At 43.5% G+C, this 24,093-nt stretch overlaps 1 protein-coding gene across 3 annotated transcripts in view; it reads left to right on the plus strand.

The window, feature by feature from the left end:
* bcat2 (branched chain amino-acid transaminase 2, mitochondrial) overlaps nt 1-21,503 on the plus strand; it is a 43,786-nt gene extending 22,283 nt beyond the window's left edge. The window contains exons 3-11 of one of the 3 annotated variants that reach the window (XM_078531914.1): nt 464-664; nt 4,503-4,613; nt 5,188-5,307; nt 7,184-7,347; nt 11,743-11,885; nt 12,297-12,382; nt 14,653-14,793; nt 16,830-16,904; nt 20,423-21,503. In XM_078531914.1, coding sequence (XP_078388040.1) covers nt 464-664; nt 4,503-4,613; nt 5,188-5,307; nt 7,184-7,347; nt 11,743-11,885; nt 12,297-12,382; nt 14,653-14,793; nt 16,830-16,904; nt 20,423-20,464 — 1,083 coding nt within the window. In that variant the 3' untranslated portion in view covers nt 20,465-21,503. The remainder of the gene's footprint in view (nt 1-463; nt 665-4,502; nt 4,614-5,187; nt 5,308-7,183; nt 7,348-11,742; nt 11,886-12,296; nt 12,383-14,652; nt 14,794-16,829; nt 16,905-20,422) is intronic. The other 2 variants (XM_078531915.1, XM_078531916.1) reach the window with 2 other exon arrangements.
* Nucleotides 21,504-24,093: the final 2,590 nt, after the last annotated feature.

Here is a 24,093-nt window from a genome sequence, read left to right on the forward strand (position 1 = left end):
GAGTTGATTCATCACTAGATGACAATGACAGCATTAACAGGACTAGTTTGTGTTACCAAAACAGCCCTGGCAGCATCCGTGAAGAAATACAAAGTCAAAGACATTTCAGGTCATATGTTGACAGAATGGAATGCAGAAAAAGGGTAGGACAAGCCCCTTATCAAACCCCTGCAGAACCTTTCACTCCATCCAGTATCTCCAGTTCTGCACTATTCTGTGGAGGTGAGCAATACCTTTGCAGTAGCCATGAGTGGCAATTTTGAACTTCAAGACGGTATCTCATTTTTCTCCTTGCAATGCTGAGAACTGCAATGAAACCTGAAACGTTAACTCGGTTTCTCTCTCCACATACGCTGCCAGACCTACTGGGTACTTCCAACATTGTTTGTTTTTATACTATTCGTGATTGCACCCATTTGTCTTTAAGAAGACAGCATGTTAACTCTTTCTCCTCCACAAACAGGCTGCAGATTTGCAGATTGAGCTTACCAAGCACCCCAAGGAGAAGCCTGACGACGACAAACTAGTGTTTGGAAAGGCATTTTCAGATCATATGCTGACAGTAGAATGGAGTGCAAAAAAAGGGTGGGACAAGCCCCATATCAAACCCCTGCAGAACCTTTCACTTCACCCAGCGACTTCAGCTCTGCACTATTCTATAGAGGTAAGCTGTCTCCTTCCAGTGGCCATGAGGTGGCAGATTTGAACTTTAGGACAGTATTGCATTTTTCCCTTGCAGTGCTCTGATATGAAAATGTTTCAAAATTTCTGATCTAACACTGCCCTATTTTCCTATTTCATTTCTTGTATTAATTTGCCATTCATTCCTTTTTTGAATTGTTTAGTTAATTTTCTCTTTCTAATGCCCTTTTCACAACCTGAGATGATAATTATGCTATGGTTGGCAGTTTTTCACTTCCTTATAGGTTTTATTTTTAATAAATAATAATTCATAAACTATTAGACCTGTTAACTGCTACTTTATGATAGTACTTGATGTTTTTCTGTTGGTCTCCCTGGTCTCCCCTCCCCTTTGTTAGAGAGGCTTATTTCTCCAATTTGACAAAAAGCTTACATGCATTTACAATGGAGATCTTTCCCCTTTCAGACACTTAGCTGCTAAGTATTCTCAGCCCTTTCTGTTTTTGATCCTTTCTACCTACACTACTAGTCACATGGTCTCAGAATGTAAAAGTGTTGATGCTGTGCCTCTGCTTTCTTTGTGGTTGACTCCTACATTTGCCATTTTTAACCCACGGTTTTGATTTTCAATGACTTTCCTCTTCTACTCCTTTAATTTCAGAATAAATGACAATCTAGCTAACTAACGTGTATATGCATACCTTACATTCCCTCAGTTCCCAGCAAGCTCACAACTGCATGTACAAGTTATGAATCAATAATACACCTAACCAATCGGTGCTGCATCCTGAATCCACTCCTACAATCCATCACATGTAGCATTTCCAATTTCAGCCTGCAACCTTAATGAAACACCTAGCAGAGTCTCAAATGGAAGGGAAAACTGAGAAACCCACCTCTGGGTCACCTGTCCTCTCAGCTTCAGACCAGGAAAAGATGATAGCACATATGCAGGCAATGTAGCTGTCATCTTGGCTTTTACAATCATGATTGTCGTGAATAATCCAATAGGGAATTCAGGAGAAACTTCATTCAGAGAGTGGCGAGAATGTGGAACTTCTTACCACAAGGAGTAGTTGAGGTGAATAGTTTGATGCTTTTAAGGGGAAACTAAGTAAATAGATGAGGGAGAAAGAAAGGATATGCTAATGGGCTGAGATGAAGTAATTTGGAAGGAGGCTCATGTGGAGCATAAATGCCAACACACCAGTTTGACTGACTATGTTCTGAGTAGCTATGTAAATGAAGGAACAAGATGACAATATAATTTTGAAAAGTGTTGGATACATGGGTCCCTGCTTAATTCTGGCTATAATTTAGAGCAAGAGACAGCAGAAAAATTACATCAAAAGATAAGGAGAGAGATTCAAGGGCTTCTGTAATATAGCCTTTGGCCTTTGATATAAAAAAATATAGGCTGAAATCAAACACAATTGTGCATCCCTCTCTTCCAATAACCAGACCTTAGTTTGAAGCTGAAGTAACTCAGAAACCTAGCAGATGGTGTAACTTCTCCAAAGCAACTGGTTTCAGTTCTGTTAAATTTTCATTTGATGATTATGGTCAAGGCGAATGCTTTGAGTTGTGGTTTTAATTAAATTATTAAACGATTGAAATAGATGCGACTAGAGACACTGTGCACAAACACAAAAGGCTGGATTTTACGGAGCACCATGGTCCTTGACTGCCTGGCTAAAAAGTTGGTGGTGAGCACACCCACCATGATGCTGGCTGCTCATTAGCAGTTTAACGCTGGGAGCAGTGTTAATTGCTACAAGGTGAGACTTCCATCCCTGTCTCAGGAGGAAGCCTCGCCTTCGAGCTGCCAGCCAATCAGATGGCCAGCCGCTCTGTAGTCCCAGCAGCGCCAGGCAGGAGCGGTGGCCACTGCTGTGATTACAAGTGGTCCAGGTGAAGAGGAGCAAAACACGGATGCTGAAAATCTCATACAGTCATAGAGGTCTACAGCACAGAAAAAGGCCCTTCAGCCCATCAAGCCTGTGCCGGTCAAACAAGTGCCTAACTATTCTAATCCCATTTTCCAGCACTAGGCCCATAGCCTTGTGTGCTATGGCATCGCAAATGTGCATCCAAATACTTAAATGTTATGATGGTTTCTGCCTCTACCACCCTTTTCAGGCAGTGAGTTCCAGATTCCCATCACCCTCTGGGTGAAAAAATTCTTCCTCACATCCCCTCTAAACCTCCTGCCCCTTACCTTAAATCTATGCCCCCTGGTTATTGATCCCTCCACCAAGGGGAAAAGTTCCTTCCTGTCTACCCTATCTATGCCCCTCATGGCTGTTTTTTATTTCCCCAGAGATCAATGCGGAGTTGGTACAAACTTTCACATCACCCTTTACTGAAAGCCCTGAGTCAACTCTCACTGGATGACTAATTGACATCGAAGGGTGTGGCAGCAACGAGTGACCCTCCCAATCCTGCAGGAGAGCAAAAAACAGTGAAAGGCAGAATAAATGGAGGGGGAGGCTCATCACAGAGCCCCTGATTTAACAGAGTATTCCATTTCATAATGGACAGGCACTGTGCCAGCTTCCTGATGATGTGACACCACATCATTTCTATAACAATGTTGGTTCTATAGTGCAGTGGTTGTCTTACTCGACTAGTAACCCAGAGGCCTGTAACCAGGAAAAACAAATTCAAATCTCATCGTGCCAGTTTGAGAATTTGAATTCAGTTCTCTTTTTTAGAAAAAATATGAATATAAAAATCTGGTCTCGGTAAAAATAACCACAAAGCTGTCAAATTTTCGTCAAAATCACAGAAGGTTCAGTAGCTTTTTTCACAGGCGTGAACCTGCCATAAACCAGAAGCAGATTCAGCTTTGCCGAGAAACCCAAATCATTCTGCCCAATGTCAACCATTCACCCAGTGACTTTGTCACTGGAATCTCGGTGCCTGCTTTGTACTCCATCCAGTTGATTAAAATTATTAGATAATTCTACTTTTTTTTAGCAAATAAAATGACCATGAGACATCAGCAATAGACTGCATATAACTCTCCACATTGTATTTCTTTTGAAACCTTTTACTGAACCAAAAAGATATTCCAAAAACAAATTTTTGGAGAATCACAGAAAAGTTTCCAGTGCTCTTTGGACAGGATCAGTTCCCCTTTCTCTCTATCTGATCAATGCACGCTTGCATGCATCTCTCTCTGTCACAAGTCCTCTCTGCACCCAATTAATAGCGCCTTTCTCTCTCTGTCTCTCTGAACACTGATCAATGGGTCTCTCTCTCTCTCCCCTCTCTGCACCTGTGACGTGTTCTAAAAACAGTTAATGTTTCAGGTCACTGAGCTTTGGGAAAGGTCATTGACCTGAAATGTTAACTCTGTTTCTCTCCACAGATACTGCCTGACCTGCTGAGTATTTCTAGCAATTTTTCTTTCTATTTTCAACAAAGAGGAGCCCTTTGTCTGGGTCAAGCTGGCAGGGCCCTGGCAAGGTGGTAGGTGTGCTGGATTGGGGGTGAGGGTGAAGGATGACCTTTGGCAGCATGGGGTTCTCCAGAACCCCTAAAGCTGCTGGGCTTCTCACATGGTATGAACCTTCAACTACCACCTGATGCTGCCACCCTTCTCCCCCCTCCCAGCCCCCTCCATCCCTATGTTCTCGCAAGATGCATCACATTAGCAACAGCTCCCTTGAGTCAATAATACACTCCTATTGGTACCGTGGTTCTGGAGGGAGGTGAAAAAAGATAAATGAGCTGATTGGGGTGTAATTCTGTAAAGTATATTTTATGCTCTTGGGTGTTACAGTTGAAGTCATTAACGGACTGCAGTACAATTTGAAGGCAAACGTTTTTATTTCTCTGCTCTTTTTGTTCAATAGCTGTTTGAAGGCTTGAAGGCTTTCCGAGGTGTAGACAAGAAGATTCGCATGTTCCGACCTGATTTGAACATGGAGCGGATGCATCGATCAGCACTCCGAGCATGTCTGCCAGTACGTAGGACACAGGACATTTGGACCTATTCTATACCGATTGCATAAAGAATGAAAAAGAAAGATGTGCATTTACATGGTGCCTTAACATATCTCTCAGGAACATTTCAAAGTACTCTCTCACAATGCATGATTGAAGTGCAGTGACCGTTATGTAGCCAAATATGGCTACCATTTTGCACCATTCTGGTTCTACTCCAGGACTTGAACACTAATGCAGTATTGAGGCAGTGCTATATTGTCAGAAATGTCGTCATTCAAATGCAATATTAAACTAAGGCCCCCATTTGCCTGTTTGCAGATCAAGCCCATGGGTACAAAGAAAAAGCTCATTTACACTAAAATAACAATATTTAAATCCTAATCTCAGAAAAGCCTACCAGCATGGTGTTCTCATATCCAACAGCATCCGTTCTTGTGGCTTATCTTTCTCGGACTGTGGATTTGGTGCAGTAGCCTGCTGTTATTGTACAAGTTTTCTAAATGATCATCTCTGTGCATGTTGCCCTCTTAGACTGTAGTGGTTCTGCATTCAGAGTTTCTGAGGAATGCTAATGTTTGCTTATACTTTTAGGACTTTGACAAAGCTGAGCTGGTGGAGTGCATTCGGAAACTAATTGAAGTTGACAGAGAATGGGTTCCATATTCTGATGCAGCGAGTCTCTACATTCGGCCCACCTTTATCGGAACAGAGGTATAAAATCCCTGTTCCCCAGATTATGTTCTGTTATGTCTAGAATATTGTTATGCAGGCTTGTTTAACAGATTCACCTGCCAGCGTTGTGTTTAATCATGCATACACTTAATAATCCATACAGAAATGAGCTACCGGCGGCATTCCGCAGGGATTGTTCCCTCCAGGACACCCTGGTCCTCTCCTCCATCAACTCCTACACCTCAACCCCTTCCCACAGCACCTTCCCATGCAACTGCAGAAGGTACAACACCTGCCCCTTTTATTTCCCCCCCTCCTCACCGTCCAAGGGCCCAAACACTCCTTTCAAGTGAAGCAACATTTCACTTGCACTTCCCTCAATTTAGTCTACTGCATTCGCTGTTCCCAATGCGGTCTCCTCTACATTGGAGAGACCAAATGCAGACTGGGTGACCTCTTTGCGGAACACCTTCGGTCTGTCCGCAAGCATGACCCAGACCTCCCTGTTGCTTGCCATTTCAACACTCCACCCTGCTCTCACGCCCACATGTCCATCCTTGGCCCGCTGCAATGTTCCAGTGAAGCTCAACGCAAACTGGAGGAAGAGCACCTCATCTTCCGACTAGGCACTTTACAGCCTTCCGGACTGAATATTGAGTTCAACAACTTCAGATCATGAACTCTCTCCTCCATCCCCACCCCCTTTCCGATCCCCCTTTTTCCAATAATTCATTTTTAATATATTTTTTAATATAGATTTTTCTTTTCCCACCTATTTCCATTATTTTTAAATGTACTTCCATCCATTGTTTTATCTCTACCTTTTAGCCTATTTCGATCCCTTCTCTCCACCCCCACTTGGGTTATCTGTCCCTTGCTCGTCCTGCTTTCTACCATTAATGTCGTCATTAGCACATTCCTCAGCTAATATCACCACAGTCAACACCCCTTTGTCCTTTTTGTCTATGACATCTTTGGCAATCTCTTCTTTGCCTCCACCTATCACTGGCCCTCTATCCAGTTCTACCCGTCCCACCCCCCTTAATCCGCTTATATTCCGCCTCATTTCTATATTTCTTAGTTCTGATGAAGTCATTCAGACTCTAAACATTAACTGTGTTCCTCTCCGCAGATGCTGTCAGACCTGCTGAGTTTTTCCAGGTATTTTTGTTTTTGTTACTGGCAACTGATCATTGTTTGGGTATCAGTGTCACAAGATCTTCCTCCAGTGGGCTAGAATCACAGAAATTTCAGAATAGCCAGGGTTGATTTGTTCCATTGTTCTTGAGACAGTGCTGGCTTCACAATAGCTACCAGCTTTAATCGCATTTCTCTCCATTGTACACTGAATAATTTTACTCCTCATTTCTCCCCACCATTAAAGGATTCCTTAAAACTGATCTTTTTGAGCAGTCTTTCAGTGCATTGCCCAAATTCTCCTAATCTCACTCACTGCTTTCAATGTGAAGCATCTAGAGCTACTTTATTAGGTAAAATGCACTTTACAAATCCAAACTACTGCTTGTCCAGTTCCCTCTTAATTGTTTTTATTGATTCAACCTCAGTAGCTGGCTGTGGTAATATATTCCTTTGTGTGAAAATAATTTCCTCTGACCTTATCCTTTGTGCATTTAGTACTAACTAGTGAGTGAATCAGTCTTGTCATCAGTGCTATATGTAATCACATGCCACGTATTTTCTCAAATTCTTAATCTTTTCTGCTACACAAATAATCAGCTCATTTTTGAAGTCCCTGCCATAATTCTCATCTCTAATATTGTGCTCATGCATCTGGTCAGCAAGATATTTTGCTCTCCATTTGCAGGGGGAGTTTACAGCAGGCAGTTCTCATTAAACATTTGAAAAGCTGCAGGGAGTGGAGAACCGTTTCACATTACCATATATTTTTTCCCAGCCTTCCCTCGGGGTGTCTCGAGCTGACCATGCCCTACTCTTTGTTATCATTGGGCCTGTTGGACCCTACTTTGCCACAGGAAGTTTCAACCCTGTCTCATTGCTCGCTGACCCCAAGTTTGTACGTGCTTGGAAAGGTGGCGTGGGTGACTGCAAAATGGGAGGGTAAGTGATATTAAAAAAGAATGTAAAAATTACATTTGAATGTCTACTTCAAAGTGTTTCTGAAAGCATGATGGAGAGAACTCCATGAAGTTACATGGTCTAGCAGATAAGGTGCCACTCTTGTGGTCTGGGCCTTACAGTCCAACAGCTCCCACAAATGATTCCCTGTCTATAGTAAAAGGGCTCCAACTGCTGATTTATAATCCAGCTATCACTGGATGGTGTGATATGTGGCATCAGGTGAGCATTGAATTTGGTGGTCTAAAACATTTCCTTAAATAACCTGCCAGCACTTGCTCTCTAGGCATACATTTGGAGAATGGCCATTTGAGACCAGTGTCAATGGGATCATAGCTTAAGACGTATTGGCATCAACAGGAGAGGAGTTTCTTAGAGCTAACTTTAATTGTGAAATCCAGTTACCAACCCAATAACTAAATTTATAATCCTCAAACCTGACCCATCAAATGTTTTATTCCAGTTATCTACAGCCTGCCTACAGTTTCAGGCTGAAAGATTTTTCTTGGGGCTAGATTCCACCTGTAGTAAGGACAGATGTGAAAACAGTCAGAGGGCAGGAAGTAGTACAACATTTAGAAAATGTCAATACAATCAAGCAGAGTCATCATGGCTTTATGAAAGGAAAATCATGTTTATATAGTTTGAGTTCTTTGATGTAAAAAGTGGGATCAAGAAAGAGGAAACAATAGAAGTAGTGCATTTGGATTTCCGAAAGGCATATAAGAAAACAGGAGCAGGAGTAGACCTCGTTGAGCCTGCTCCGCCATTCAGTGTGGTCCTGGTTGATCTTGGGCTTCAACTCCATTTTCCTGCCCACTCCCCATATTAATTTCCTGAGAGTCAAAAAACCTGTCTATCCCAGCCTTAAATGTATTCAGCAATGGAGCATCTACAACCCTCTGGGGTGGAGAGTTCCAAAGATTCGCAGAACATTGGATGAAGAAATTTCTCCTCATATCAGTCCTAAATGATTTGCCCTTCTCCTGAGACTGTGCCCCTGTGTTTTAGATTCCCCGACCAGGGGAAACAATCTCTCAGCATCTACCCTATCAAAACCCTTTGGGATCTTGTAGGTTTCAATGAGATCGATTTGGTGCCACATAAAAGGTTACTTCACCGGATAAGAACTCATGCTCTTGGGGGTAATATATTAGCATGGATAGAGGATTGGCTAACTGACGAGAAACAGTCAGGAGTTGACGAGATGTAACTAATGGAGTGTCACTGGGATCAGTGTTGGGGCCTCAGCTATTTACAATCTGTATTAATGATTTGGATGAAGGAACAGCCTGTATGGTAGCCAGATTTGCTGACGATACAAATTTGGGTAGAAAAGCAAATTGTGAAGAAGACACAAAAAAGAATCTTAATTCCTTTGCAGATATATTTTTGTTTGTTCATTCATGGGATGTGGGCTTTGCTGCATTTATTGCCCGTCCCTAGTTGCCTTTGAGAAGGTGGTGGTGAGCTGCAGTCCGTGTGGTGTAGGTACACCCACAGTGCTGTTAGGGAGGGAGTTCCAGGCTTTTGACCCAGTGACAGTGAAGGAACGGTGAGTGACTTGGAGGGGAACTTCCAGGTGGTGGTGTTCCCATCTATCTGCTGCCCTTGCCCTTCTAGATGGGGGAGGCGATGGTGGAGTGGTATTGTCGCTGGACTAGTAATCCAGAGACCCAGGGTAATGCTCTGGGGACCTGGGTTTGAATCCTGCCACAGCAGATGGTGGAATTTGAATTGAACACAAATCTGACGATGACCATGAAACCATTGCCGATTGTTGTAAAAATCCATCTGGTTCAATAATGCCCTTTAGGGAAGGAAACCTGTCGTCCTTACCTGGTCTGGCCTACATGTGACTCCAAACCAAGGAAACCTGTTGTCCTTACCTGGTCTGGCCTACATGTGACTCCAGACGCACAGCAATGTGGTTGACTCTGAAATGGCCGAGCAGGCCACTCGTTTGTAACAAGCCACTACAAAGTCACAAACAAGGAATGGAACCAGACAGACCACCCGGCATCGACCTAGACACCGGAAACAACAACGGCAATCTCAGCCCTGTAAACCCTGCAAATTCCTCCTTACTAACATCTGGGGGCTAGTGCAAAATTGGGAGAGCTGTCTGAGACTGTCAAGCAACAGCCTGACATAGTCATCCTCATGGAATCATACCTTACAAATAATGTCCCAGACACCACCATCACCAACCCTGGGTATGTCCTGTCCCACCGGCAGGACAGGCCCAGCAGAGGTGAGGCTGTGGTATACAGTCGGGAGGGAGTTGCCCTGGGAGTCCTCAACATCGACTCCAGACCTCATGAAGCCTCATGACATCAGGTCGAACATGGCCAAAGAAATCTCCTGCTGATTACCACATACTGTCTTCCCTCAGCTGATGAATCAGTGCTTCTCCATGTTGAACACCACTTGGAGGAAGCACTGAGGGTGGCAAGGGCACAGAATGTGCCCTGGGTGGGGGACTTCAATGTCCATCACCAAGAGTGGCTCGGTAGCACCACTACTGACCGAGCTGGCTGAGTCCTAAAGGACATAGCTGCTAGACTGGGTCTGTGGCAGGTGGTGAGGGAACCAACAAGAGAAAAACATACTTGACCTCATTCTCATCAACCTGCCTGCCGCAGATGGATCTGTCCATGACAGTATCGGTCATACAGGACTACAGGTTGACGCCTCATTTTTAGGTATGCCTGGTGTTGCTCCTGGTATGCCCTCCTGCACTTCATTGAGCCAGGGTTGATCCTCTAGCTTGATGGTAATGGTAGAGTGGGGAATATGCTGGGCCATGAGGTTACAGATTGTGTTCGAGTACAATGCTGCTGCTGCTGGTGGCCCACAGCCCCTCATGGATGCCCAGTCTTGACTTGCTAGATGTGTTCGAAATCTATCCCATTTAGCACAGTGATAGTGCCACACAACATGATGGGAGGGTATCCTCAATGTGAAGGCGGGACTTCGTCTCCACAACCACTATGTAGTGGTCACTCCTAGCGAAACTGTCATGGAGAAATGCATCTGCCATGAGGTCAAGTATGTTTTTCCCTCTTGTTGGTTCCCTCACCACCTGCCCCAGACCCAGTCTAGCTGCTATGTCCTTTAGGACTCGGCCAGCTCAGTCAGCAGTGGTGCTACCGAGCCACTCTGGGTGATGGACATTGAAGTCCCCCAACTGGAATACAACCTGTGCCCTTGCCACCCTCAGGGCTTCTTCCAAGTGGTGTTCAACATGGAGGAGCACTGATTCATCAGCTGAGTGAGAGTGGTATATGGTAATCAACAGGAGGTTTCCTTTCCCATGTTAATTGAGTGGGCAAAAATTTGGCAGTTGGAGTATAATGTGGGAAAATGAGAGGTTGTCCACTTTGGGAAGAACTGAAAAACAGAATATAATTTAATTGGAGTGAGACTGCAGAATGTTGCAGTACAGAGGGATCTAGGTGTCCTTGTACATGAATCTCTCAGCCTGCAGGTACAGCAAGAAATTATGAAGGCAAATGGAGTGTTGCCCTTTATTGCGGGGATGAAGTAGAAAAATTGGAAGTCCTTGAACATCTGTACAGGGCACCGATGAGACCACATCTAACGTACTGTGCATTGTTTCTGTCTTCCTTATTTAAGGAGTGGTATTAGAGGCAGTTCAGAGGAGTTCACTAGGTTGATTCCTGGGATAAAGAGATTGTCTTATGAGGAAAGATTGAGCAGGTTGGACTTCCGCTCATTGGAGTTTAGAAGAATAAGAGGTGATCTTATTGAAACATAAAAGATCCTGAGAGGGCTTGACAGGGTCAGTGCTGAGAGGATGTTTCCCCTCAAGGGGGAGTCTAGAACTAGGGATATAGTTTCAAAATAATGGGTCTCCCATTTAAGATAGGGATCAGAAGAAATTTCTTCTCTCAAAAGATCATTAATCTTTGGAATTCTCTTCCCTAGACAGCAGTGGAGGCTGGTCCATTGACTATATTCAAGCCTGAGTTGGACAGATTTTGATGGACAAGGGAGTTATGGAGTCAGGCAGGAAAGTGTTGGTTAGGCCTCAATCAGATTGCCCCTGATTTTATTGAATAGCGGATGGGCTTAAGGAGCCAAATTGCCTACCCCTCGCATTTCTTAAGTTCAGGAATAAGTGCTTAATCTTAACTGTTAATGTGATTAAGTTTTAAATTATTCTGATTTCTAAGACTGCTGTGTAAAGTCCCGTTGATGCTGTTTGTGGTGTGATATTTTAATGTGGATGAAATAATCAAATCTATTTCCAATCACAATCTATTGCATTTTATGCTCCTAACATTTTGAATAATTGCCTCACCTGAAGGTGTAACATCTGACAGAATCCTTTTCTCATTTCTCGCTACCTAGAAATTATGGTCCCACAGTCTATGTTCAGAATGAGGCTCAGAAACAAGGCTGCCAGCAGGTTCTATGGCTCTATGGCGATGAGCATGAGATCACAGAAGTAGGAACCATGAACATCTTCGTTTATTGGAAGAATGAGCAAGGCGGTACGTGACCTGGCAACTCCAGCTCCACACCCAACCTGCTGGCATTTACATGTTAAAATGCGTTATGTCCTATTCTACCAACACGACAACCATTTGTTTTAAATTTTCAGACTCCTGAAAGGCCAAGCTTGGTATTACCTAATGACAGTTTCTGATTCTCTTCATCTTTTGTCTTTTTCCAGCTTTTTAGCTGTCCTGCACCATTGGCCTTGGGTTTTCACCTGTGCTTCTCAATAATAAACAACAGGTTACAGATTTTAACTTGAGAGCCAATGGAAGCTCCCTAGTTTCAAATCCCCAGTTAAGATGATGGTGAAAGAACCCTAGCCATGAATCAGTTGCTGTTGAATTGATTTTGGTCAGTATTTAGGTTTTGTTGCTTGTTAAAGAATTCTACATTTCTTTCTGCAGAGGTGGAATTGCTCACTCCTCCACTGGATGGTACAATCCTTCCGGGAGTCACGAGGCAGAGCTTGCTGGACCTGGCTCAACAGTGGGTATGTTCGCATTGTGGTAACCAATCTTTATTTGAAGTGTGTTTACTGGGAATATATGATATACTTTGGAGGAGACTGTGGAGTAGTGGTAATGTCACTGGACCAGTAATCCTGGCTATAACACAAACAGAAATTGCTGGAAAAACTCAGCAGGTCTGGCAGCATCTGTGGAGAGGGAAAGAGTTAACATTTTCAGTCCAATATGACTTTTCGCAACTGGAGGAAGTTCTCACCAAAGATGCTGCCAAATCTGCTAAGTTTTCCAGCAATTTCTGTTTTTATTTCAGATCTCCCAGCATCCACAATATTTTGGTTTTATTTATGGTAATCCCGGCTAATCCTTTGGGTACACTTGTTCAAGTCTCATCGTGGAAGCTGGTGGGACTTCAATTCAATTAATAAATCTGGACTTGAAAGCTAGTCTCAGTAATGGTGGCATGCAACTATCATTGTCTTAAACCCATCTGGTTCACAAATGTCCTTTTAAGGAAGGAAATCTGCCATCCTTACCTAGTCTGGCTTACAAGTGACTCCAGACCCACAGAGATGTGGTTGACTCTTAACTGCCCTCTGAAATGGCCTAGCAAGCCACTCAGTTCAAGGACAATTAGGGATGTATAACAAATGCTGGGGTTGCTAGCGATGCCCACACCCCTTGAAAGAATGAAAAAATACTATTCACCCGTTTACAGATCATTTGGGATTCTGTCAATGATTTTAGTTTATCATTTTCCCCATTTATTCTGTGTCATGCCCTTCTAGATGTGCCTATCTGTCACCTACTGCCTGCTCCAAGGGCAGGTCAGAAGCTGGGAATTCTGCAGAGTAACTCAACTCCAATTCCCCAAAGTCTCCACCATCTACATGGCACAAGTCAGGAGTGTGATGGAATACTCTCCAGTTGCCTGGATGACTCTCCAGTTGCCTGGATGAGCGCAGCCCCAACACACGAAGCTTGACACCATCCAGGACAAAGCAGCCTGCTTGATTGGCACCCCATCCACCACCTACAACATCCACTCCCTCCAACACAGTGGCAGCATCTACAAGATGTACTGCAGCAATTCACCAAGGTTCCTTTGGCTGCACCTTCCAAACCAGTGATCTCTACCAATTGGAAGACAAGAGCAGCAGATAGATGGCAACACCACCACCAGCAAGTTCCCCTCAAAGCCCCACACCATCCTGACTTGGAAATATATCACCATTCCTTCACTGTCGCTGGGTCAAAATCCTGGAACTCCCTTCATAACAGCCCTGTAGATGTACCTACACCACAGGGACTGCAGCGGTTCAAGAAGGCAGCTCACCACCACTTTCTTGAGGGCAATTAAGGATGGGCTGTAAATGCTGACCTAGCCAGCGACAGCCACATCCCATGAATGCCTTTTTTTAAAAAAGGCAGCAGTTGAGTAGAGTTCCCAGCTGCTGCCAGCTAGTTTCAAAATGTTAATAGGAGTATCTACAACACTAGATTCTTGGTAGGAATAAAGTAGCAATGATTCTGAGCAGTGTTTCAGATCTGTCTTGGGTTCTGTGTCACAAGTCACTCTTTGAAGTGGACCTTGTATCCTCTACAAACTGCCCAATATCTTGCTAAATAATAGCTTGACCCTGGGCATTAACAGTAAGACCACAGTAACACCATGAACTTCATGTCTGTTTCTCCTCCCTTTGGAAGGCAAACTGAAAAACATTTTAGTGAGGTGTGGTCAATTGTAAATCAACAAACTGATTTATTTTTTGTGATTATGAGTGAAGAGTATATAGTTTCACAGAAAAGCTTGACTATATTCAAAATAACTAACTTTACAGGCTGATTGTCGAACTAACCGGCACTGACTTGCTAAACAAGGTGCTTTGCCTCGTCATTGTTCCAAATTCAAACCTACCGCACTTTTTCTTGCTGAGAGAGGAAGCCAAAATCCTAACAATTTTTGTCCCTCCCTCAGCTCCCTGCTGATGATAAGCTATTAATTATTTTTGAAGTGTAATTTAAAGTAAGGAGGCTTCACTTTTTGATCAAGAAACAAATTGGTACTTTTTTCATTTGGGGATGTTGTTGGCAAGTTCAGTTGTTGCGCATCCCTGGTTGGCCTGACAAAGTAGTGATGGGTCTTCTCCATGAACTGCAGTGCTCATTCACAGTGATGTTAGGTAGGGAATTGCAAGATGTTCATTGTGTTGAAGGAACAATTAATGCAGGTTAATGAGAAGTCATGGACTAGACCATGGGTCCAGCTCTATTGAACTCTTGTGTTTATTTTCAGGGTGAATTTAAAGTTTCAGAGCGAGGGATGGCAATGTCTGAGCTGATCAAAGGACTACAAGAGAATCGAGTGAAAGAAGTTTTTGGCTCTGGTACAGCCTGTGTCATCTGTCCAGTTAGTCGGATCTTGTACCAGGGTCAGGTGTGTCCCTTCTCTTACTTTTTTAAAACAACTTTTAATTTATGGAAATTTTTGCAGACATGATGAAAACAAAGTGTAACAAGCAGAAAAAGAAATGAAAAAAGCCAAGCAAGCAATTCATGAAGCAACGACCACAATCTATCATTCAGCTTGGGGGACTCCAGAATCAGAAAGGATAATAATTCCGACATCTCCATTGCTCCAGGGCATTCCAGATATCCAAAAATAAACAATTCTGGCCTAAACTAGATTCCAGCATGTGCAAATTCAACCCATTGGATTTGCAACAAGAGCTCTACTTTGTTTTAATGGGGAGACAAATCCCGGCATTTTTGGTTGCCATAATGCACTTACGTGCACCCCTGTTTCTCGTAAAGCACTGTTTACACACAACATGTAAAGGCCATGTCACTTTTAAATCACATTACACACCCCCTTATAAAAATATACCCTCATTTTCCTCTAAATTTCTCCCCTCCTCTCTGAGGGCATTGACTCCTTGCTGAGGTACCGTTCCATAGAGTCTAGAAGCCCTTAAGCATATTATCCAAAGGCCAATCCTCAAGTGCAAGCCAAGTGACTGTCAGCAGAATAGTGAATTGTAAATGGCATTATAACCAATTCAGATTCTCTGTCCGTTTGAAATGTAAGCAGGCGTGCTGCCACAAGGGCATTGTATATTGTTCCCCTCACAGTCCACTGAGACTAACTATAACACCCCAGTGCTAGCCCAGCTGAGGTCAGATATTGAACGTAGACCGGAGTTGGGCTCTGGCATCTTCTGGTGTTTGAAAATCAACTGAGCATTTGCTTTACCTGCTGAAGCAGCCTCAGTTCCAACACTTCCCTGTCGGCTGAATTTTCCCAGCTCTGATGGCAAGCTTGGAGCCAGGTAGGGAGAAGGAGGAGCCACGTCAGGATGGCATTGCTGCATTCCTGCCACTGGGCAAGTTTTCCATGGGCACGTGTGGACCTGGAACGGATGCCTGCACCATGGACACAGGCATCCAATTAAACTGTTTACAGACCCAATTAGGCCTGTTTTTTTGTGGGTGTGCCAGCATTCCTGTGCCAGTAGACCACCCTCGCCCCCCATCACACATGGAGTTTGCCATCCCTGTGCAGGCAGCCTGCACCACCAGCAGAGCCAGAGACTCCATGCTCCAAAGAGGGGCCTGCCAGAAGGAAAGGTTGCACATGCAGCCCAAACTATGGACCCGAGGGGTTTCGCCTCCACTTTTGAGGGTCGCAGGATCATAGAATTTAGGACACAAAGGAGGCCATTTGGCCCATGTCTTCAGCCCTAATAACTTTTAACTTTAAATACATGCCTCTATGTTAAGGCCCTCTGGCTCAGCGGTATCATGTTCTTAATGTGGGGTCAGTAGCATAGTGGTAATGTTACTGGACTAGTAATCCAGAGCCTGGACAAATGCTTTGGGGGCAGGAGTTCAAATCCCAGCACAGCAGCAGACACATGGGAACACCACCACCTGGAAATTCCCTTCCAAGCCACTCACCATCCTGACTTGGAAATATATCGGCCGTTCCTTCACTGACGTTGGGTCAAAATCCTGGAACTCCCTCCCTAACAGCACTGTGGGTGTACCTACACCACATGGACTGCAGTGGTTAAAGAAGACAGCTCACCACCACCTTCTCAAGGGCAGCGAGGGATGGGCAATAAATGCTGGCCCAGCCAATGAAGCCCACATCCTGTGAACAAATTTGAAAAAAAGAAACAAAGTGTTGGAAAAAAAACGTAAACTGTCTTTCTCTCCACAGAAGCTGTCAGACCTGCTGCGTTTTTCCAGCACTTTTTCTTTTTGTTTCAGATTTCCAACATCCGCAGTATTTTGCCTTTATATTTGGGGGGAAAAAAAAGAAAACTGAACATCATATGCTAAAGGTCAAAGACTCTTATAATAGAACAAGTTAAAAACATCATCATGCTATGCAGCAACTTTATTTTTAATGTACGTTATTATGGAGTTCTGTAGATAAAGCAATTCTTTACATTTTTTCTCTTTCTTTAGAACTATCACATTCCCACCATGGAGAATGGCCCAGAGCTAGCTAAACGCTTCCAGAAGGAACTAACAGATATTCAGGTAGAAGTTCACCATATTACACTAAGCTTTTGTAAAATGCCTAACTGACTCCTGCAAGATCAAGGTGATAACTGCATATAACTTGTATAGAGTTTCATACGAACGTGGAGCAGGAGAAGGCCATTCAGCCCCTCAAACCTGCTCCGCCATTTAATAAGATCATGGCTGATCTGATAGTAACCTGAAATCTGCATCCCGCCTACCCCCAATAACCTATCACCCCCCTTGCTTACCAAGAATCTATCCACCCCTGCCTTAAAAATATTCAAAGACTCTGCTTCCACCACCTTTTCAGGAAGAGAGTTCCAAAGGCTCACGACCCTCTGAGTGAAAAAAATTTCACCTCATCTGTTTTAAATGGGCAACCCCTTATTTTTAAACAGTGACCCCTAGTTCTAGATTCTCCCACAGGAGGAAACATCCTCTCCACATCCACCCTGTCAAGATCCCTCAGGATCTTGTGTTTCAATCAAGTCATCTCTTACGCTTCTAAACTCCAGTGGATACAAGCCTAACCTGTCCAGCCTTTCCTCATAAGACAACCCCCCCCCCCCATTCCTGGTATTAGTCTGGTAAACCTTCTCTGAATTGCTTCTAACGCATTTACATCTTTCCTTTAAATAAGGAGACCAATACTGTACACAGTACTCCAGATGTGGTCTCACTAGTGCTCTGTATAACTGAAGCATAACCTCCCTGCTTTTGTAATTAATTCCCCTCGTGATAAATGATAACATTCGATTAGCTTTCCTGGAGATAGCCTCTTCCCCTTAAACAGCACTATGGGGGGAATCGTCCCAGATTTGCATTAAGTGTGGTAGCGGGCGAGTTTTCAGGCTGGCTGCGATGGTGGGTTTTCACACCGTATCATCCCAAACCTGCCGCTTTACGTATGCATTCCTGGGAAACATGCCATTTCCATGGTGGGCAGGCTCTCATTCGCCCACCACACCATCACCCTACCTCTTCAACATGCCAGGCACCACATTTTAAAGTACAGCCGTGCTCAGTGCTTCCAGCCCAGAACTGCAGCAAAGAAAACATAGCCTCAAAACGCAAGCAGACTGCAGCCCTCGAGTGCCTTTTGGACACTCTAGCCACAGGAGGGGCAGCTACATTACCACTCTGGCTTGGTAAGCGATGGCAGTGGTGTCAGTGCCAATGCTGCACAGAAGAGGTTGGCCATCCAATGCAGATGGAGGATGAATGATTTCATCTGTGCAGCCAGGGTATGGCAACCATCTTATCACTCTAAAGTCACACACTTGAGGCCATCACATATTCACTGGCATCTCACTCGCTACCAGTTCAAGGGACATCACCACTCTCACTCTCACACCCTCACATGTCCATCTGGCCTCATCTCCTCTGGAGACTGCCTCCTCAGCCCTCACCATCTTGAGGCCATTTGCACAGATCAACTTGTGTCCCCACATACCCTCCCTCCCCAGTACAGCTCTCATCCTTCAGCCTCTTTCCTTGCCTGAGGCCACTTCTCCCCCTTCCCCAAGCAAGCCCTAGCCCTGTAGCCATTTGAAAATCCACCCAGATATGGCTGACCTAGTAGGTAAAGACCTACCTGTGAGCTCCCCCTGAAAGTGATGTGGTGCTGTCTGTGAAGCCTGGCACTGATGACTGAGTGTTAACCAAAGCAAGGTAGGCAAACAAACTTCGAAGTCCCGAGTGAAGTGCAGCTCACCAGGTGCACGCCTTATATGTGCTGTTGTGAAACACGTCGGCGTGTTTTCCCTCTGGCATGGGCGGACGTTCTAGCGAGGGGGTGGGGAGGGTGGTGGATGAGTCCTGCAGGCTGGCCTTGTAATGATGTGCTAATGTATGACAGTGAGGTTCCCAATGTGGCCCGTCATCAGCGGGCTAAGCGGAAGATCACAAACTGCTTTCACACCAGTGTGAAACCAATCACACCATGTCGTCCGCTCACACCACCGAACACGCCTGATGCTGGTGGACTCGGACAATCGTGGTCTATGCCTTTATAAAGCATTCCTTTTAAAATGGAGGAAATGATCAGGCAACGTTTGTATTGGGTGTATTCCTCCTTCCTCAATGCTAAAAATATTATCTTCAGCCCAGAGATCAGCCAGCTCTCTGATGCCGCTGCCTGTAAGGTGCTCTAGAATGGCTGCATGGATCACAATGAGAGTTGACTTTGATCTGGTCTGGAAGCTGACCCTGAGACTTCTGATTACAGGAAACTAAATTACCATCTGGAAGTGCAGAGCAAAAGACTAGCATCATTTTTATATACATTAAAGAAATACTAATTTTTAAAATATCATTCTTGGGATATGGGTGTTGCTGGCAAGGCTGGTGTTTATTGTCCATCCCCTGAACTTTGTGACAGTTTGAAACCACTAATTCAACTTGAGTTACTTCCTAGACAACTTCTGATGCATTAGTTAACCATGTAAGTGTAAAACTGAAGTCACCTTGGCCCAGAACTGCAGACTTCCTTCCTAAAAGGACAATAGTCAATTATTATTCTTTTACAGGAATCCCATAATTCACATTTCTAAAGATACATTTTGAATATGGAATCACAGGTACTCTGAATGGGATATACTCTAGCGTTTACCTTTCTTCTAAAGGGAACTATGGATTAAAGTTGTCTCCTCTTAGACCCAGGATTAGAGAATCGAGAGAAAAAGTTCAGAGTCTGTCAAGTAGCTGAGGATCATTCCAGGTGGCTGGTGCTCCCTGGGATATTCTAGTTTAAAGATATGCAAGGCAGACACTGGTGGACTGGGGAGAAAAATCAGTTTTAGAACCTTGGATTACTTTATCAGGAGGCACACAGCACTGGTGTTAAAAGGTTGTGCCATTGACTGAGATTTACCTTGCAGAGTAATCACTCAATCCTCTGGCAAACTAGGGTGGGGGTATGGGGGAAAAAGTGAGGATGACAGCTTTGGGATTAACAATTGGAGATGCTAACACCTTTGGAATTTTGTACAATGGGAAGGTATGTATTCTATTGAGCATTTTTTCTTAGTTTCCCTCTCTCCCTAAGGCACTGACTTCTGCTGGTTGTACTGTTAAGCAGATGCTAACTGCCCAGTTGGCACTGTGCCCACACAGGCATTCTTCACACATGAGCCTGGTGTTTGTGAGCTGTTCAACAGTGGAAGGAAACCCAAGCTCACCTGATCCTGTCCTTGTCTGACAGTGCCAGACATGTTTTTCAGCAAAAGTGACTAATGTTCAGGGATGGAAACCCTGGCTGATTTTCTCCTCACTTACTCCAGGAGTTCCCAGGCCAATTGTAACACTTCAGCTGTTGCCCTGGCATAGACCAGGGAATCTGGTTTGTCTGGCACAAAGAATGTTGGATGTGGTATTTAGTCACTCTCCTGGAAAGTGAGAAATCCACTGCAATCCTTTACTGGAATCTAGTGTGTGATTCTCTGCTGTCAGCATTATAACTGAGGAGTGTTATGGGGAGGGAAAATTGACCAATATAGTATATGATTAAAAATATAATTGTATTCTAATTTCAGTATGGCCGGACTGCAAGCAACTGGACTCACCTGGTCATCTAAGCACTAGAGATCTGTTTCCCATTCCTCACAGCCCTGAGTCAGATGCCATCTCTGTATCGCTTTGTGTTAGGATATGTGGTATCCTTTGTGTGTTCCTCAAGGAAATGTCTGACATTTATTAATATTACTCAATTATAGATTTAGTCAAAAATTTGGATTCAATGGTGCTATCTTTTTTAGATTTATTAGTCTGACTAAATATATATTAGTAATTGCTTCTCAACTATGTTTCTGTTCTTTATGGAATTTTGGAAATTAAATTCTAATTGATGTCAGTGACTAGCCAAAGGTAGTGCTACCAAAGTGCTTGGAGTTACTGACCCTGGTGAAATGAGAAACTCTCCACTCCAGACGTCAAATCATTCATGCTGGAAGAACTGAGGAATGTTTGTCCCTTTTGCACCCTTAGCTCCTGTCTGTTAGTTATAATAATCATCACTTAAAACAGAAAATGTGAGGAACTTACAGCACGTCTGTCAGTGCCTGGAACAGGAATGTCAGTTTAACACTTTTGGATCTACACTGTCAGACCTGCCCTCAGAACACTAAGTTAACAAGGCCTTTTTGTTTCAGATATAGATTAATCTGCTGTGCAGTTTCTGTATTTTTGGACCATAATTCAGTTTCTCATTCTTATTCCTATAGATTATATCAGCTGCAGGATTCTGAGTCTCATGGTTTTGCTGGGTTAAGCACCAAGAGTTGATCAGACTCACTGACTGTAGACTGCTGAGTCTCCTCCACTGGGTCACACAGTCTCTGAATGCAGCCTTCTGCTGTACCTCTAGAGAATAGGAACATCTTTGCCATCACATTATACTGACAAATTGTTCTTTCCACCAACATGTTCTCTCTGCTTCTACGCATAAAGGCTGCTAGGATGGTGCTAAGTTGGTGGTTGCACTGACCAGTACAAAACAAGAACATATTAAAAATGTTACATGCACAATGTAAATAATTCAATATTCAACAACAGCTCCTTAAATTTATGACTTTTCCTGTATTGCTGTGTTCCTTATTAAATCAGGAACATATTTGCAATTCTCTGCTTGTGCCTCACTGAGAGATCCTGAAGATACACAGAAACATGGGTATTATCATCTGGCATTTTTTTCCCTGCTTTTGATTTTTTTTTCCCCCTCCAAACTCTCCACCCAGTATTGAGTGCCTGGCTTCCACGCTGTGCTTCCTCCTTTATAGATGGTTAAGGTTACAGCCTGGGGGTGGGGGGGAGGAAAAGCTCAACAACAAATCTGATGAAGGGTCATAGACCTGAAACGTTAACTCTTGTTTCTCTCCACAGATGCTGCCTGACCTGAGTATTTCCAATATTTTCTTTTTTTTATTTTGGATTTCTGGAATCTGGCAGCATTTTGCTTTTGTATTTGACAATAAGCCTGTTGTGTTGTTCTGTGCTGCAGTGCAGTGACTGAACTCTCATGTATAAAGAAAGCATGAACATTGCCAATTCTTAACTAGTCAGTCAGCACCTGTAAGAGGCAAACAGGTTAATAAGGTCGGAGATGTTGCATAATTCAACATTAATCTCCCCACAAATCTGACTTTTCTCTGATTGTGAGCACTCTCAATTTTTCCCCTGTTGTTTTATGCTCTGACATCTCCTGTTCATGAACAGCACTGTGAAAGTCACAAAACCCAATCCGTTAATGGTATAAGTGAATGAGTGAAATTGGTACCACTCCACAATCTCTATCAAGTAATAGATAAAGTAATGCAGTAGGCTTCTTCCACAACCCCATACCATTAAACCCAATCAGGTTTAATATCTGGGACTGCCCCTTGTCACCTCCTTTTCCCTTACATGTTTTGTTTTGTGGTTCAAAGTCTTTGATCTGTGTAGGTTTTTTCTGTTGCAAAACAGTTGATCTAGCAAGTGAGAAAATTTCATTCTTAGTTAACTTCAACAGTATTTTGTGGCCTTGTGTATATCTGTGTATCTTAGTGTGACCATGTGTGCACCCAAATGTCTTAGTGTGACCATGTATTTTTCCAATTTCTTAACATGTCCAAGTGTGTATCTGCATGTCTGTGTCCACAAGCAGCTCTGCATGCGTGCACATATTCACGTGTCCATTTGTGAATGTGGATATGCACATGTATCCATATGCATGTCCACATGTTTGTATATTTACATCTGTGTGTATATATAAACTGTGTCTCATTATTACTGCTTACAATAATTTAAAAGCTGCATTTAATTCAGCTGTTACGCCACAAATGATGCAGAACTGCATTTGTGTTTTAAATGCTGTAGGTTTAACTCCTTGAACTGGTTTTGGGAACAGCTGAGATTGTGCTCTAGTCTTAGCTGTGTTGAGGAGAAGGTTTGGAAATGAAGAGGTTTCTTTAATATCTGACTGGTCAACTCAAAAAGTAATTGTTCCAATTATGCCACCTACTAGCTTTCTAAACTCTTAGCTAAGCTATGCAATCTTCAACAATATCTACATGAATGATCACTATAAGGAGGAATGCGCTCCCGCCGAACTGAAAATCTAAATGATGCGCAGTGACGTCAGGATGCCTGCCCGATGTCACCGCACGTCATTTTACACGTCGGCGAGTGGGCCCTGCACTGCTCACCAACCGGAAAATTCTTCCCTTTCTTTCACCTTATGGCCCTTCCCAACCTCCCAAACATTGACATTCATAATTTTCACTTTATCTAGGGCATTTTAAAATTATTCTGCATTATCTTCTGGCTCAATGCTGAAGTCTTCAGCTTGCTGAAAATTTCTTTCTACACCTCTCAACTGAGTCACTAAACAGAGCATGGCATTCCCCATAGTTAGATGACCAGCTTGTGGTGGGATGAAGGAGAGGATGGAACAGCAGGGATGAAACCTCAGTCAGCCAGTCTATTCTGCTCACTAGTGATAGCAGCAGCTGTGGGGAGTTGGAGAACAGAAGTACAAACAACAGATGTTTTGAGATGTTAGTGTGAAGATCAGGCCTTGAATCCAGTAATCCAAATGCAGCTGTTGGAAGGGAAAGTCAAACCTAACACAAGAAACCGATCAATCCTTTTTTTGCTTCCTACCCATAGTTCTGTGCTGGTGAAGGAGGAACAGTGGTCAGGCCCCATGTTCATCCAGTGCTTGCACCTCAGTCTGTCTTTTAATTCTTATTCAAGCAGAAAGATTTACCATGTAGTAAAAATCCCAAGTGATTTTAATCACCTTATGCTCTCTTCAAACCAGACTCTAAAATAGTTTTGAAATGGTCACGTTTTTCGTAGACTGATTTCTTGACTAGAAAAATATATTGTTCATGTTTACTGTGTACAGCTAGATGTGTGCGTAGATATTGTCTTCCCTTAGAAGTAACAAAAAAAACTCAAACACAGAAAATCCTGTAAATACCGGGTGGGTCCACAGCAGCAGATTGAGGTAGAGACTGTATTGGGTGTCATAGAGAGGAACCACAAAGCTGTACTGGCATTTCTTGGCTGTCTTGTGCTGCATTTTATAGTTTTACCTCCTATAATTACGGGTTTGCTTCATTACAGAGCAAGTGTGAAAAGCCAAAGGGAAAAAGTTTTGCAAAATAAATCGAAGATTATGTAACGTGTGCTGCAGTCAGCAACTACCTTAGTGCAGGTACTGAAT

Source organism: Cetorhinus maximus, chromosome 29 (genome assembly GCF_964194155.1).
Source record: "Cetorhinus maximus chromosome 29, sCetMax3.hap1.1, whole genome shotgun sequence".
Lineage (NCBI taxonomy): Eukaryota > Metazoa > Chordata > Chondrichthyes > Lamniformes > Cetorhinidae > Cetorhinus > Cetorhinus maximus.